Source organism: Patagioenas fasciata, chromosome 2, assembly GCF_037038585.1.
Source record: "Patagioenas fasciata isolate bPatFas1 chromosome 2, bPatFas1.hap1, whole genome shotgun sequence".
In the NCBI taxonomy this organism is placed as follows: Eukaryota; Metazoa; Chordata; class Aves; order Columbiformes; family Columbidae; genus Patagioenas; species Patagioenas fasciata.
Window position 1 is genome coordinate 65,968,643 of NC_092521.1, and position 14,430 is coordinate 65,983,072.

A 14,430-nucleotide genomic window follows, 5' to 3' on the forward strand; every position below is an offset into this window, starting at 1 on the left:
AAGCCTCATGTAAACAGCTGAACCAAAACCTCTTGGCTTCTCCAGATCCTGAGTGCTTCCAACAAAAGTCAGGTCATGACTAATGACAGACAGAAAAAAAAAGTAACAGGCAAAAGGCCATTGAAAACAGAATAATTTAAGGCATCATCACAAAGTGCTAAACACAAAGCAGAAAAGCGAGGGGGTAGAAGTAATCTCAGCAGTTCCCCTTTTTATTCCTTGCTTGACATACATTTTTGAGTGACTTGGTAGTGTTTATCAAGCACATGTACTGTACCACAAATAGTCTGGGATTGATACGTAGCTCCCCAGCTCTGTGTAGCTGGTTTCTGTATGAGGCATCTATGCAACTCTTCAGTGCAGATCTGTCAGCTTCTATAGCACTCTTTGGGGTTTTCTAACAGTATAAACACAACTAATTTACACAATTTTGGGACCATGCTATTGTTTGAGAAATGCAAATGCAGTGAAAACACACTGAGGTGGGTCACGGAATCTTTCAGCACTTGGAACTTGGACCCTATGCCTTCTTGCTGGCAAATCCAAGTCCTTCTACAGGCTGGCTCTCAGGCTGTGAGGTGGGAAGTGAGCAGAGGGTGCAGGGGACAGCAGGCTGAGGGGGCAGGTTACAGTGACTGGTATCTGGGGTGTGAAATGGCAGAGAAGGTTGTTCTGCACTGGGGAGGGGGTGAGGTGAGAGGGGAAAGGGAAGGGGCAGGGCTTGTATGGATCTCAACAAGAAAGGCCTGACACAAAATGGCTTAATAGAATAGCAGGTTTTGTAAGATAGGATAAGAAGAGGAATACAGACAGTGAGTACATCTCATGTCCCTTCAGATGTTGGGCACCCCGCGTGTGTGCAGCATCAGACAGGGCCCAGATGGATTTCCCCACAGGACGCTGCATAGAGCAGATCCTGTCCATGGAGAGATGATCTCCCTTGTTTGGACATTTGTGCTACTACAGGATTTCCTGATAAGAAAACAACCCTATTCCTAAAGGACATTCACAAAAGAACTTCTTGCTGCATGGTTACATAAAGGCAAGGACACTCAGGAGGTGAAATTGTCAGTATGGCATGGGATCTGCCCTCAGGTGGCTCTGTGACCATATTGTGGCTGAGGTGACCCCATGGCCAGGGGACTGAGCAGCCTGGTACCCCTGTGCCCGCTCAGGGTAACAGCAAGGGAGGTCATAGAATCATTTTGGTTGGAAGAGAACCTTAAGAGCATTGAGTCCAACCAACTCTAGCACTAAACTATTTCCCAAAGAACCTTACCTAAACATTTTTTAAACACCTCCAGGGATGGTGACTCCACCACTTCCCAGGGCGGCCTGTTCCAGTGTCTGACAACCCCTTCCGTGAAGAATTTTTTCCTAATATCCAATCTAAACCTCCCCTGGCTCAACTTGAGGCCATTTCCTCTTGTCCTATCACTTGCTACTTGGGAGAAGAGACCAACCCCTTCATGCTACAACCTCCTTTCAGGTAGTTGCAGACAGCGATCAGGTCTCCCCTCAGCCTCTTTTTCTCCAGGCTAAACAGCCCCCGTTCCCTCAGCCGCTCCTCATCAGACTTGTGCTCCAGGCTCCTCACCAGCACCATTGCCCTCCTCTGCACTCTCTCTATTACCTCAATGTCTTTCTTTTGAATGAGAGGCCCAAAACTGAATACAGGATTCAAGGTGCAGCCTCACCAGTGCCGAGTAGGGTGGCACAAACACTTCTCTAGTACTGCTGGCCACACTATTCCAGATACAAGCCAGGATGCTGTTGGCCTTTTTGGCCACCTGGGCACACTGCTGGCTCATGTTCAGCTGGCTGTCGTTCAGCACTCCCCCCACCCCCCAATCCCTTTCTGCCAGGCAGCTTTCCAGCTACTCTTCCCCAAGCCTGTAGCATTGAATAGGGTTGTTGTGACTCAAGTTGCTCTCTCCTCCATGGGCAGCCCTCTACCAGGCAGGAGAGCTGCACTCCACCCCTTGATCCGCATCCAATTTACCTTTCTCAATGGTATTATAAGTTATGGATTACACGAGTAGGCTGTCCAGTGAACAGATGGTTATCCAACAGGCTGGAAGGTCATCTCCGTCCTAGCACCCACCAGTGCAGCTCAGGCTCGCATGAGGCAGCAAGTTCCTACATAGCAGCTGCTCACGCTAATGAAGGGGCTGCTTGAGCTCACATACAAGGCCTGGTGGAGCAGCCATATTCAGGATCTCTACTGCCTGGAATGCAATATCTTCTGCAAAGTGCCCAATGCAGGGGTCAGGGCAACAGAGAAGGGAATAGGAGAGAGGAAAAGCAGATGAGATGGAAAAAAAGTTTGTAGAAAGTAAGGACAGACTAGGAATAGAGAGGGATATCTGTAGGGAGAAGATGGAGTAGCAGAGCTGAACAGACTCAGAATTCAATGGCTACAGAAAATACACTCAGCTATTAGAACAACTGTGAGAATCATACAATGGTTTAAGCTGGATATGATCTTTGAAGGCCCAACTCCTACTATCGAAAGAATGTCTGCTGCAAGAAAGAATAAATTGCACAGTCAGGAAAACATTTAATAAAGCAGGTGACAAGCAGCAAACATATGTGACAGTTTGTGCAGCACTTTGTGCAGAAGGGCACACTGCTCTGAACAGTATCCATGTCCTCAGCAAAGGTGGTGATGCACTGCAGTCCCCATAAGACATTGGAGCAACTTCCCTGTAGCAGAATCACAGCATAGCTGAGTTTGGAAGGGAACTCTGGAGGTCATCTGGTCCAACCTCCCTGCTCAAGCAGGGCCAGAGGCCTCAGCACAGACAGAGCTCCAGGAGGATGCAGCTCTCCACGTCTTGGGCTGCAGGAAATGCATAAGGCCCCTCATGGAGGCTGGGGCATGAGGAGATGGTCTTCTAGCCTGGAGGACGTGTGTGCTCGTTCAGGATCTGTGTCAGCAAGCCAAGGACCTGTATGAGGTCAACAGACTGTGCAGCATCAGGGATGACAAGAAAGAGAAGGACTGGATCTTCTCTGAAACCCTGCAGCTTCAAGAACCTGAACTAAGAGACTGGAATAGAGAGGGCGGATGCAGGTTTCTTCATCTGTAGAATACGGTCTGAAGGAAAATAAAAGTATTACTCTTGCTGGTTACATGGGAGGTGGACTTTTTGGACAGAAGAAATGGGAGAACTGAGGAAGGAATGATGAAGAATGTTGCAATTCACCATGCCAGTGTTCCTTAGTGAAATGACAATTTTTCATTTACTCAAAACGAGGTAAAAATCCGCTCTAGCCTTGTGTGAGTTTAGTTGTGTCGACAGTTAATGCAGCATGAAAGCTAAACATCTACTCTTTCTTTTTTTACTGCTGACTGTGCAGAATTTTGCTGCTCATGAGTGAATTTCAGCATGCACTGCAGGCATTTTAGTATATGCCCCTTCCGCTTGGTTCCTTCATGTGAAGCTCTTTGCAGAATGTCCTGCAAGGCTCATGAGTGCAGTGATTGCTTTTGCCCTCAGTCTCTAGACATCTCTGCTTCAGTATTTTACTTCTTTAAATGGTTATATTTGTGACTGGAAATGTAAACAAAAATGAAACAAAATAACTCACCTCAAAACACATTAGTATTTTAGAGTTAAAATCCAAGTGCTTGGAAATGCCAACTTATGTTGTGTGTGATCGTCCAGATGATTAAACTGATGCAGTTTTTGTTGTTTCTATAACATGATCTTTCACATTTTTGCAGTTTCATGGTGTTTTCCCAATGCACTCATTTTAATTTACTTCTATCTCATCCAGTGAGTCAAAGTATGTCACAGATTAAACTAAACCATGTAGGCATGCACCCTCAGAAGCATTTAGGCAATTGAATAGAAATTGAGTTCCTAAGTCATGTTGGTAATTTCGACCTTTATCTTAACATTTCTCTTCATTTCTTCAACAGTTACTTTGACAAACTTGGCAGGTTTCATCTCATGTGGTGGCTTTTTCCATTTGGGAGGTAGGAAACAAAAAAAAAGTATTGATCTATACCTTTGTTCAATGATTATTTCAGATATTTTTGGGTTTACTGTGTAGCTGATTACCATTTAAAGTTCTTTTGGTTGCTTTGGCTGTATATTTTCATATGTGCAAAGTATCTGTGTCATCTCATAAAGTAATCTTGCATAATGAAAAGAACAATGGAGATATGAAATTTATTGATGGATGTCTTATTAAGTATCAAAATATTTACTCAATGTCCAAAGAGTATGCCTTTTAGAATTATGAATCAGGAGAATGAACTCCAGCTTTAGGTGCAAAGCAGAACTTCCTACCTTAAATTTGAAGATGTATCAGAAGTTCCCATTCAGTACTCTGCAGCTTCTTGTATGTGGTATACATTGACTGATTTACCACTCGTATTTTTTTCATGTTCAGTCAATATTTTCCTCTTCTAAACTTCTTTCCAATCTGCTATTATTCAGTCTTATGTCTCTGTAAGAAAACGCCTTTCTTGTTAACAATGTTTTCTTAGTGCCAATGTAGTATGAATTCTGCTTCTAAGCTGCTTATTTAAGGTGAGCCACGTTAAATAGAAAACACCTTTTCCCCACTTCAAAATATAATTATTTTCTCTCTGTCACCTGTGGCATATGTCCAGGCTGCATCCATTTGTGGGTGACAGAGAGGAAAAATATCAGTCACCTGCGATGCCAGCTGCAACTTGAATGGCACAGGGTGCTTTGTGGCCATCTTTCTTACAACTTCATTTACAACAGCTAGTAGAACAGTCCATTAAATTCTCTAAATAAATTGTTGCCTACTACAGAAACTTTTTACACCAATTTACTCCAATATTCACATTAAAAGAAAAAAGGTAATTTTAAAAAGGAAACTGTATTGTGATGGAAATTAGAGAGTTTTTCATTATCTTTCCCAGAAAAATGAAGTTTTACATACTATGAGGAGGCCACTGTAACACCATTGAATACCCTGTGCCATATTCCCCTTCTTTCCCCTGCAGCTCTTGAGACTCAGCAGATGTTTGTCTTTGCACACTTGGCACTGGGAATGGGCATTTCCTCATACAATCCTGCAACGCTGTTTGCATTTCCACCAACCTGAACCCCGCAACAGCTCCAGACCGGCAGGCCAGAAGGTTATTGCTTTCCATCCCTGTGCTCACCAAGTTACTTGGCCTGAGATAGTGACAAAGAATAGGGAAGAGTGACATAATCAAACACATAAAAAAGGCTGCCAGCTCCCAGTGTCAGTGACTGCCCCCTGATAGAAAGCCTTATCAAATACTGGGAATCTCTTTGACCACCTAAGGCTTTGCATCAGGCTTATCTCCTTATCTCCTTCTGGAGATTATTAAATAACATAGAACTTGGGCAATAAACCCCTTTGTGCTCAAGTCCATTATAAATATATATAATAGTGGATGGGGTAGCATGCATATACATGTGTGTGTGTACAAAAAGAAAGTCATCCAATGATATAATAGATATAATATTAATTGAACAACTTAGGTTTGGTGTTTTTTTTGTTATTGTTGTGTGTGTGGTGTGTTTTTTTTTTTTTTTTTTTTTTTTCCTTAATGAGCATGAAGAGATGTGTCAGGAGACGATTATACAACTTATTTTTTGTTTTCTACAAGATGTTATTCTATGCTGTGGAACAATATCCAACACAAGCCATACAAGAACTGCTACTAATACAGAATTTAAGTGTAAAATAGGGTTTTAACTATTCCAGATGGTGTTTCCAAGTACTCTTTCTTTTCTTGTGTGTGTGTACATATGCCCTCTGGAATGCATGCCTATTATCATGTCTCCTTTTAGAACTTCTGCTTCAAAAATATACTGCATAATCAGTTTGATTATGTGACAAGCTGTTTCATCCTTTTCATTGTTTTTTCTCATGCAATTTCTAGGTCGTTTGCACTAGGTCTTGCTTTAAAGAAAAAAAAAAAAGAGTGATTTTCTGTGGAATTTCTTTCATCAAGCAATTACAGTCATTGTTTGGAGAGCTAATTCTGATGATATTTCTAAATAATTAGTTTATTTTTTCTTTGGAAAATCAGAAATCCATTTAGGCAGCGGAAATGTAAGCCATTCATGGAACACTTAAAATACAGCCTTCAAGAAAAATGGAAATAGCCGTACTTAAGATTTATTCAGTTGAACTTCTTTCACCAGCATCATTCAAGTTTCAGTCTTCAGTGAGATGAATTAGAGAAATTGTCTCTAAAAACTTATTCTAAACAGTTTAAATTAAATCTGTTAAAGTGACAATGTCTGCTTGCTTTTTTTTTTTTTTACTTTATCTTATGAAATGTATTTTAAAAGAATGCCACAGGTTTACATTATGCTCAAGATATACTGGAAATCCTGTTACTGAATGCAGGACCAACAATTCCAGAATCAATCAGTGGCAGTTAACAACGAGTCTGACACTGAGTTGTAACGGACCCAGTCAGTAACTTCAGGAACGACACTTGCCCTTGGTCAGCCCTTCTGGGATCTGGGGGTTGGAGGCGTGAGAGAAGGAAACCTCAGCAAACCCAGGAGTCAGGATTCCTCACACACCTTCCAAAGTGGATCCCACAGCTGACAAAAAGGAAGAGGCTGGATTTGTACTCCAGACGTCACAAACAACGGAGTTGTACCTACCTGTTGCGCAGCATACCTCCTGTGAAGCCGGCCAGTAATTTAAACTCATCTTTATGTTTTCCATCACTATTATTTGTTAGTTAATTTCACAGTGCTCCAGCCCTGACCCCTCAGGTGAAATCGTGACCCTGGAGAAGCCACCAGAAGTGTCCCAGCACTGGAATCTGATTTCCAGGATTTGAACGCTCGCAATCGCAGATGGAGGCAACAGGTGCTGTGGGTGGTCAGCCCCTCTCCCAAATGCTGTTCTGCATCTGCCACATTGGGCACTTCATCACTGAAGAACTATGGTGGTTTTGTTCTGAATTCTGGTCTAGGAAGAAACTGTGACCCAGAAAAATGAATCTAATAATATCCCTCTGCCCACCAGTGATATTATAGAGAAAAATATAATTCATACATTTTTTCTGAGACATTCAGGCACTGTGGCAGTAGAAGTCACACACAAAAAAGAGTCCATTAGGAAAAGGATAATTCTGTGCTAAGAATACTGTGCAGCAAATTAGGCCTAGGGCTACGATACGACTAATGAGGAGAAACTAAAATACTGAATAGCTGCCTCATTCACCAGGCACTATTCATCAAGGTTGCTATTAGAGGCAAGCAACCTGCAGTAAAAACAGCAGGCAGTAATTTGAATGTGAGGTAACTTCATTAATGATTACTTCATAAGGCATGTATACAATGGAGACAAATAAAGATAGGCAAAGTTCAACAATTTACAAGAATAAGGCCCCCGACCTTTGAGTACTTGGCTTTGCTAGTTTAACAACTTTAAAACATTCTTCTATAGAATTAAACAGCATATAATTGAACTTTAAACCTAACATATGATTGCTGCTTTTAATTATATCACACAGAATGACTCATGTCCATTAATACATAATCCTTTATACCAACAAGACCCCAACCAATAAAGGAAAGCATAAAACTTTGATTTAATCTATCAAAGACCAGATTTCTTCTCAACATGCATTAAATTAACAATACAAGCCATATATATCCAACACTGCCTTTTCCTCATAAAACAAGAAAAGAAAGATGAGGCTAAATATGCTGTCTAAGAGGTTGGAAACAATCTGTAGGAAGTGAAAACATATTTTCCACTTTATTATATTTTCATGTCATTGTTTAGACAGATAAATATATTAAATACTATATATCATTTTTTACAACTGTGGTATTTTCTTGGTCTCTATCTAAAAGCTTGCAGGCATAACTGAGTTGGGTAAGGAGCACATGAAGATCACTAAGCCACCTCTGCCTGCAAAATCTCACTTGTAGACATGAGTTCACCATCAGTATGACTGTTTTCCTACTATTTTGCTATTGGAATAACAGAAGCTATTCCAATACCTAACTGGTGAATTTATCTTAAGCTCAAGAAACCTTTTGATAGTATAAGCAGCATCTCCCTTGTTGGATTTTGTTGATCTAACTCCATTGGCAGAATCAAATTTGGACATGTGAAGAAGGCTACGGAGTGACTTCTGAAGTCTGCTTAGGCACCATCACAACCTTTTCTGATGTTCAATAAATTGACGTCTTCCTGTGCCTCAGAAATTACACCAAAGAAGGAAAAAGAGCAAGATTATTTTTACATATATTTCTGAAAAGTGAAGAAGTAATTTTCTGGGAATATGAAGAAAAACAGCAAAGGCAGGTTTGAATTAGCTACAAATTAGCTACAAATGAAGTCTGGAAGTTGGTGACTAGCCCAGAATATGTCCTTTTCCATCCTTGGAACATCAGTGACCGCTGCCATTACTTCCTTATAATGCACGTGTCCCTAAAAGCCATATTGGTTCTAATTATTCAATATTCTCAATCTCTCATACACTATTCTCCAGATATTTCAGTTTTCAGACATAAGAGTAGATCCTATAACCTCTGAACTCACAAAAAATACCCCTTAATTGGGTTAGATCAAAGGCCCAGTACCTCATGTGAATAAAGACTTGGTCAGATGTAATACTGATGAAAAGTAAGAAACTAGGCTCATCTAGGCTGATCTGTCTGGATACAGACCCAGCTTCCTGATCTTTTTGGCCATACCACTGTGGTCCTGTTACAGCATTCCACACAGCACTTTCGAATCCATATTCCCTTTTGATTTATCCCACTTCTCTTGGTGCTACAAGGTGTCAGGGTGGCATGAGGGTGACAGTGTCAAACCTTCGTGGCAGGAGGGTGGCAAGCACTGGCAATACCTGATGCCAGCAGCCTCCCGCAATGTCCTCCCTCAAGTTGCCTGGGAAAGCACCAGCCCTGAGGTGGTGGCCTAAGGCTGCAAGGGCCAGCCCCAAAACCCCAGCAGCACAGGCTGCAGTGCCCTTGCCCCCTCAGGCATGATGGGCACTTCCAAATCTCTCTGACATAAGCAGCACGCAGGGCCCTCTTTGGGAGGGTTATCTATCAGATGAGTAAACTTCTTGTGCCCCAGAGGAACCCCCAACGCAAACTGATCCAGGAAAAGCCCGCACTTTGCCCACAATCACAGTCAGAGCCAGCTTCGTTCCCACAGCAACAAATGCAACTCTTGCAACATGCTGCAGCTTTTTGGCAGTGCTTGACCTCCTGCCAGAGCCTTGACTCCGACCCTGGCAGGGCACACTGAGAAGGGGGTTGGTGTGCAACATGACTGCAGCGTAGCATCTCCTGGGACAGTACTCCTCGGTTAAAGCATGCTTTGATGACTGGACCCGTGCATTTTTCTGCAAGGAGTCATTTGTTCCCTTAGCAGCTAACATTCCTGGCTGCATCTTGTATGCGAACAGGCACAGCTTCCTTCCTCTCATACCCACTGGAAAAAGCTGTGCCCAGCTGTAACATTTTTGTATCAGGTTACAGAGCTGCTGACAATCAGTATTAATGAATTTGCAGGCACATGGGGAAATAAAGGCCAGGCAGGAATGGTTTTGGATCCAAGGTGTTCCCTGTGTTACTCAGAGTGCTTCCCCTGGATGCCTGCTTGCTTTCTGCTGCTTCTCTTCCTGTTCCCTGCACAGCCATGTAGAGCTGTCTTCTCCTTCCACCACAGACTTTCCAGCTTTTCAGTTCATCTTTGATATCCCAGGTGCAATCTGGCGGAAGGAAGTACAGGATAGGTGTAGGTACTCACACCTCTGTTTCCTCTCCCTTTCTATGCTTTCTGTCCCAGGGCAGTTCATTTATACTTCAATCTGGCCTCTGCTCCAGGGCCTTCTGTGGGCGTGGGGTAAAGCATTTGGAGGCAGAGTGGATGTCTTGAAGATCCTGCTGAGACTCCTATGCAGCCTGTGGGACAGCAGGTGGCATCTGCAGCCACCAGTAAGTGGAAAAATTCTTGACCTTGTCAGGCCAAATGGCTGCAACAGTTCTTAGCACATCCATATATTGTAATATCCTCTGATGAACCCATTTTTTCAGGCTAGTGACAACGCAAATAAAACCAGACTACTACTGCAGTATTTATCTTTCTTGATTTGGTTTCAATTTCTTGTGTAGTGAGGGCAATAAATACATAAATTAAAAAAAAAAAAGTAATATAGAATTCTCTAATCTGCTATGATCTCATCTTTTGTCTTGAAAAACAGAGAAACTCAAACATATTCAGATCACCCCACTGGGGCCCTGGCCATTGCTCGGTTGCAAATTCACATGATTTCTGTGACAGTTATTCCAGGACATCATAATAAACTGTAATATCAAACACAGTCTGAGATCAGTGAATTAAGAATGATTATCAGGGTGCTTTACAGTGACAGAAACAGATCAGGAATGGGTAATAACAATACAATCTCTGATACTCAGTTCTGCTCTTTCCTAGTTCATGTGGAATCAACTTCTACACACATAAAACCCTACCAAAACCAAAACAAGTAAACAAAACCAACCAAAAATCAAAACCCTGAGAAGTTCTGAATGTTTTATACCTCTGTTTGAAAAAAGGTGCAACAAAGATTAAACTCCCACCCCTGCAAAAACCCCTAGAAAAACACTAGTTCCCATTCCACTGATTTCTATGCCTTTTAAGCCCCAGCACGGGGCTGCTGCGCCCCTGAGGCTCAGCTGGTCCTTACGGGGTAAAGCGCCGCAAAGTTCCCCGACACAAGACCCAGCAGTGGAAGCCGAGAAACGGGCTCTTCCCCACGGCCACTCAGGCTCACGCTGACTCTCTCTGACCCAATAGTCATGAAACCAGGGCCAGACCATGCCAGGCTGGCACAGGATGGGAGTGAAGCATCTCCCTCATGAGGAAAGGCTGAGGGAGCTGGGTCTCTTCAGCTTGGAGGAGACTGAGGGGTGACCTCATTAATGTTTATAAATATGGAAAGAGTGAGTGTCATGAGGACGGAGCCAGGCTCTTCTCGGTGACAACCAATGATAGGACAAGGGGCAATGGGTACAAACCGGAACACAGGAGGTTCCACTTGAATAAGAGAAGAAGCTTCTTCTCAGTGAGGGCGCCAGAGCACTGGAACAGGCTGCCCAGCGGGGTTGTGGAGTCTTCTTCTCTGGAGACATTCAAAACCCGCCTGGACGCCTTCCTGTGTAACCTCATCTAGGTGTTCCTGCTCCGGCAGGGGGACTGGACTAGATGGTCTTTCGAGGTTCCTTGCGGTCCCTAACACTCTGTGATTCTGTGACTCCGTGACTCTGTAACCGCATCTGATCAGCCCGGCGCCCCCTCCGCCCAGTGGCCCCGCCCCAGCCCCGCCCTTCTCGCCGTAGGCCCCGCCCCCATCGGGGACCGCCTGGAGTCGTTGCTACGGGAGCCGCGCGAGGTCGCGCACGCGGCGGAAGGGAAGATGGCGGCGCCCGTGGAGATCTGTCATGTCGCTTGTTGCGCCAACCGGACGGGTGGCGGAGTCGTGTCCTGGGGCCGGGAGGCGCTCCTCGCCTTCGGCAGCTGCCGGGACGTCATACTCTACGAGCCGGCGGTGAGCTGGGGCGCTGGGAGGCGGGCCGGGGCCGGGGCCGGCAGCGCGGCCTGACGCTCCGTATTTCCCATAGAATCATAGAATGTCCTGAGTTGGAAGGGACCCACAAGGATCATGGAGTCTAACTCCTGTCCCTGCAGGTGACAACCCCACAGTTCACACCGTGTCTCTGAGGGCATTGTCCAGTCTCTTGAACACTGTCAGGCTTGGGGCCATGACACCTCCCTGGGGAGCCTGTTCCAGTGCTCCACCACCCTCTGTGGGGAGAACCTTTTCCTCATGTCCAACGTAAACCTCCCCTGGCACATCTTCCTGCCATTCCCTCGGGTTCTGTCGTTGGTCACTAAAGAGAAGAGTTCGGCGCCTGCCTCTCCTCCTCCCCTTGTAAGGAACCTGTAGCCGTCATGAGGTCTCCTCTTAGTCTCCTCCAGGGTGAACAAACCAAGTGTTTCTCTCTCCCGCAGGCCGGGCGGGTGGTCGCTGCCCTCCGCGGCCACAGCGGCCGCGTGAACTGCGTGCGCTGGGTCCGCCGGCGGGACGGCGGTGAGTAGCGCGCCTTTTTTTCTCTCCCTCCCGGTCCCCTCGGGCCGGGGAGCCGCAGGCTGAGGTTCGCTGCGGCGGGAGCCGGGGCCACTTCCCTGCGCTGCTGCTCTGCCCCTCGCTTGGGAAGGTGAAGCGAGAGGGTCGGCAGCAGAGGGGCTGCAGTTTATATAACTGAAGGAAAGTTGGGGCTGCAGTAGTGCTTCCTCTAGTGAGGATTTTAACACGTGGGTCCGCAGGAATTTGACCCGCCACACTCAGGTGAGCGAGGAGGTCCGGTCGGCCGTCTGCTCCGGGCCGCGCAGCCAGCGCCAGCCCGGGAGGCGGTTTTGCCTGGGGCTGCGGTGGCTCTGGCAGATTTGCAACTGCGGTGCTTGTGCTGTTACCGGGCTCTTCAGTAAGGGTTTGGAGTTCGGCACGATTTGACATTGTAAACTGCTTTGCAGTGCCTTTTAAGAAATCTCTGACTGTAAAGCTGTAAGTTGCGTAGAGGTCATGTCCCCGAAAACATAATCTTTCAAGATGGAAATGCTTTGAGACCCATATGAGCCTTTTGGTAGTAATTCAAGAATTTGAAGTTGCTTAGTGCAAACTTTTCAAAGGCACATATTCTTGCCCCTAGGCATTTATAGAAACTCATCGACAAAGAGAAATGGGGCTGTTGATGAGACTTGTTGCTTTTTTGGGAGGAAGTACTGAAATGAAAAGATTCCTTATTACCTGCCAGCCTCTCAACTGATTGCACTAAAACATTTTCTTCTTAAAATTGATTAAAAGTAATTATTTGTAGGGAACTTGGGAATTAAATTTTCATGTGAAAAGCTTTGAATTCTGTTTGGTTGGATTTTTCTTGCTCTATTTTCCTGTCTTCCAAAAAGACCAAACAGAAAAAAAAGAAAATATTTATTTACACTGTTGGATTTGAGAACATTTTTGGAAAGATATATTCATCACAATCATACAAAGCTTCAAGTATTCCTGTGGCTTTTATTTTTATGTTGTCCTAGGGAATACTTTTGTTCTTAAGCTGTCTTGCACAGTGCAACTTGTATTAGGCATAGTTTATTTTGATTAAAACTTTGCTTACAGTTGATACATGATATTTAGTGAGTAGTAACCAATGTAACTGCTTGTGTTGTTGGCTGCTGTAACAAAATAAGTGTTCGCGAAACTTACCAAATACACTTTTTTAGCTTCTGAAACAGAGTTAATTTCTGGTGGGTCTGATAAACAACTCATTCTTTGGGAACTGAATGCAACAGGAAAGTGGAATAATCAGGTAAGCAGGAAAAGCCTCTTTTGAAATCTTCCCCCTCCCTGCTTTCTCCCATACCACAAATCATGTTTTTTCTGCATTTATCATTCATATTTCTGTGTTTTACTCTCACTATTGAACCCTGCCAGCATCTCCTTCAAGTTGTTGGTAAACTGTCATGCTACGTTTTACTTTAAATGTTGTTTCTTCTTTTCTGTAGTTTATATTTTTCAAATCAGCCTTCATTTAGAAATTAGCTAACCTGTCATCAGGTGGATTTTTCTAGCATGTCTAAAAGGTCTCATTTGTCTGTTCTCGAGTCATCAGCTTTCTGATCTCATGTAGCACTTCCCTTTAAACTACCTTAAATCTTCAAATAATGAGTTGACATTCCTGTGTCCTTCTTCCTTGTTTCTTTCTATTCATTTCTAATGATTTCTGGTCAATCTGTGTGACAGTGTAGTGTTTGTATATAGGTGGTCTTACCAGGATGATATACGAGTTGGAGTAGCTGTTTAGAAAAAAAATAATTCTGTGCAACAATTTAATGTGTCAGAGAAAATGAGAAAAGGAGACAGGATAATTTACTATTCATACTGTGAAATTTAAGGCAAAAGATGGAATATGGTGTAAAAGAACCTTCAGAATGAACTGAGGTGTAGGTGAAAATATATTTTAATTTACTATCTAACTTCTAAAATCTTGTTTATTAGGCATTGGTTTGTGAATGGCTGTGTAGGTAACCCATTTCGTAGGCTACCTCAAACTAGATTAGGTTTGGTGTTTCAAAATGTGTGACCTACCACACCATGTGTTGGAAAGAGACGTCAAGTGCATTTATGACAAAATTTGGATAAATACTGGACAATCTGGTTGCAGAATTAAAAGCCTCTCATTTTTCTCTTTGTGTTTATGAGGAACATATTACAAATTGAATCACCTGTTCATTAAGGAAGTAGGTACTAAAGTCTAAATTTAGAGTTTTTCTTTTTCATGTTGCTGTTTTGAAGGAGTAAAAAGCTGGTTTAACTTGTGAGAACACACTAAGCACTGCTGTTAAAGCTGCTGTAGC

At 43.7% G+C, this 14,430-nt stretch overlaps 1 protein-coding gene across 1 annotated transcript in view; it reads left to right on the forward strand.

The window, feature by feature from the left end:
* Positions 1 to 11,403: 11,403 nt before the first annotated feature.
* The window catches only part of ELP2 (elongator acetyltransferase complex subunit 2), a 37,911-nt gene continuing 34,884 nt past the window's right edge, over positions 11,404 to 14,430 (forward strand). The window contains exons 1-3 of the mRNA XM_065832566.2: positions 11,404 to 11,563; positions 12,028 to 12,106; positions 13,297 to 13,382. Of these exons, the coding sequence (XP_065688638.1) occupies positions 11,432 to 11,563; positions 12,028 to 12,106; positions 13,297 to 13,382 (297 nt within the window). The 5' untranslated portion in view covers positions 11,404 to 11,431. The remainder of the gene's footprint in view (positions 11,564 to 12,027; positions 12,107 to 13,296; positions 13,383 to 14,430) is intronic.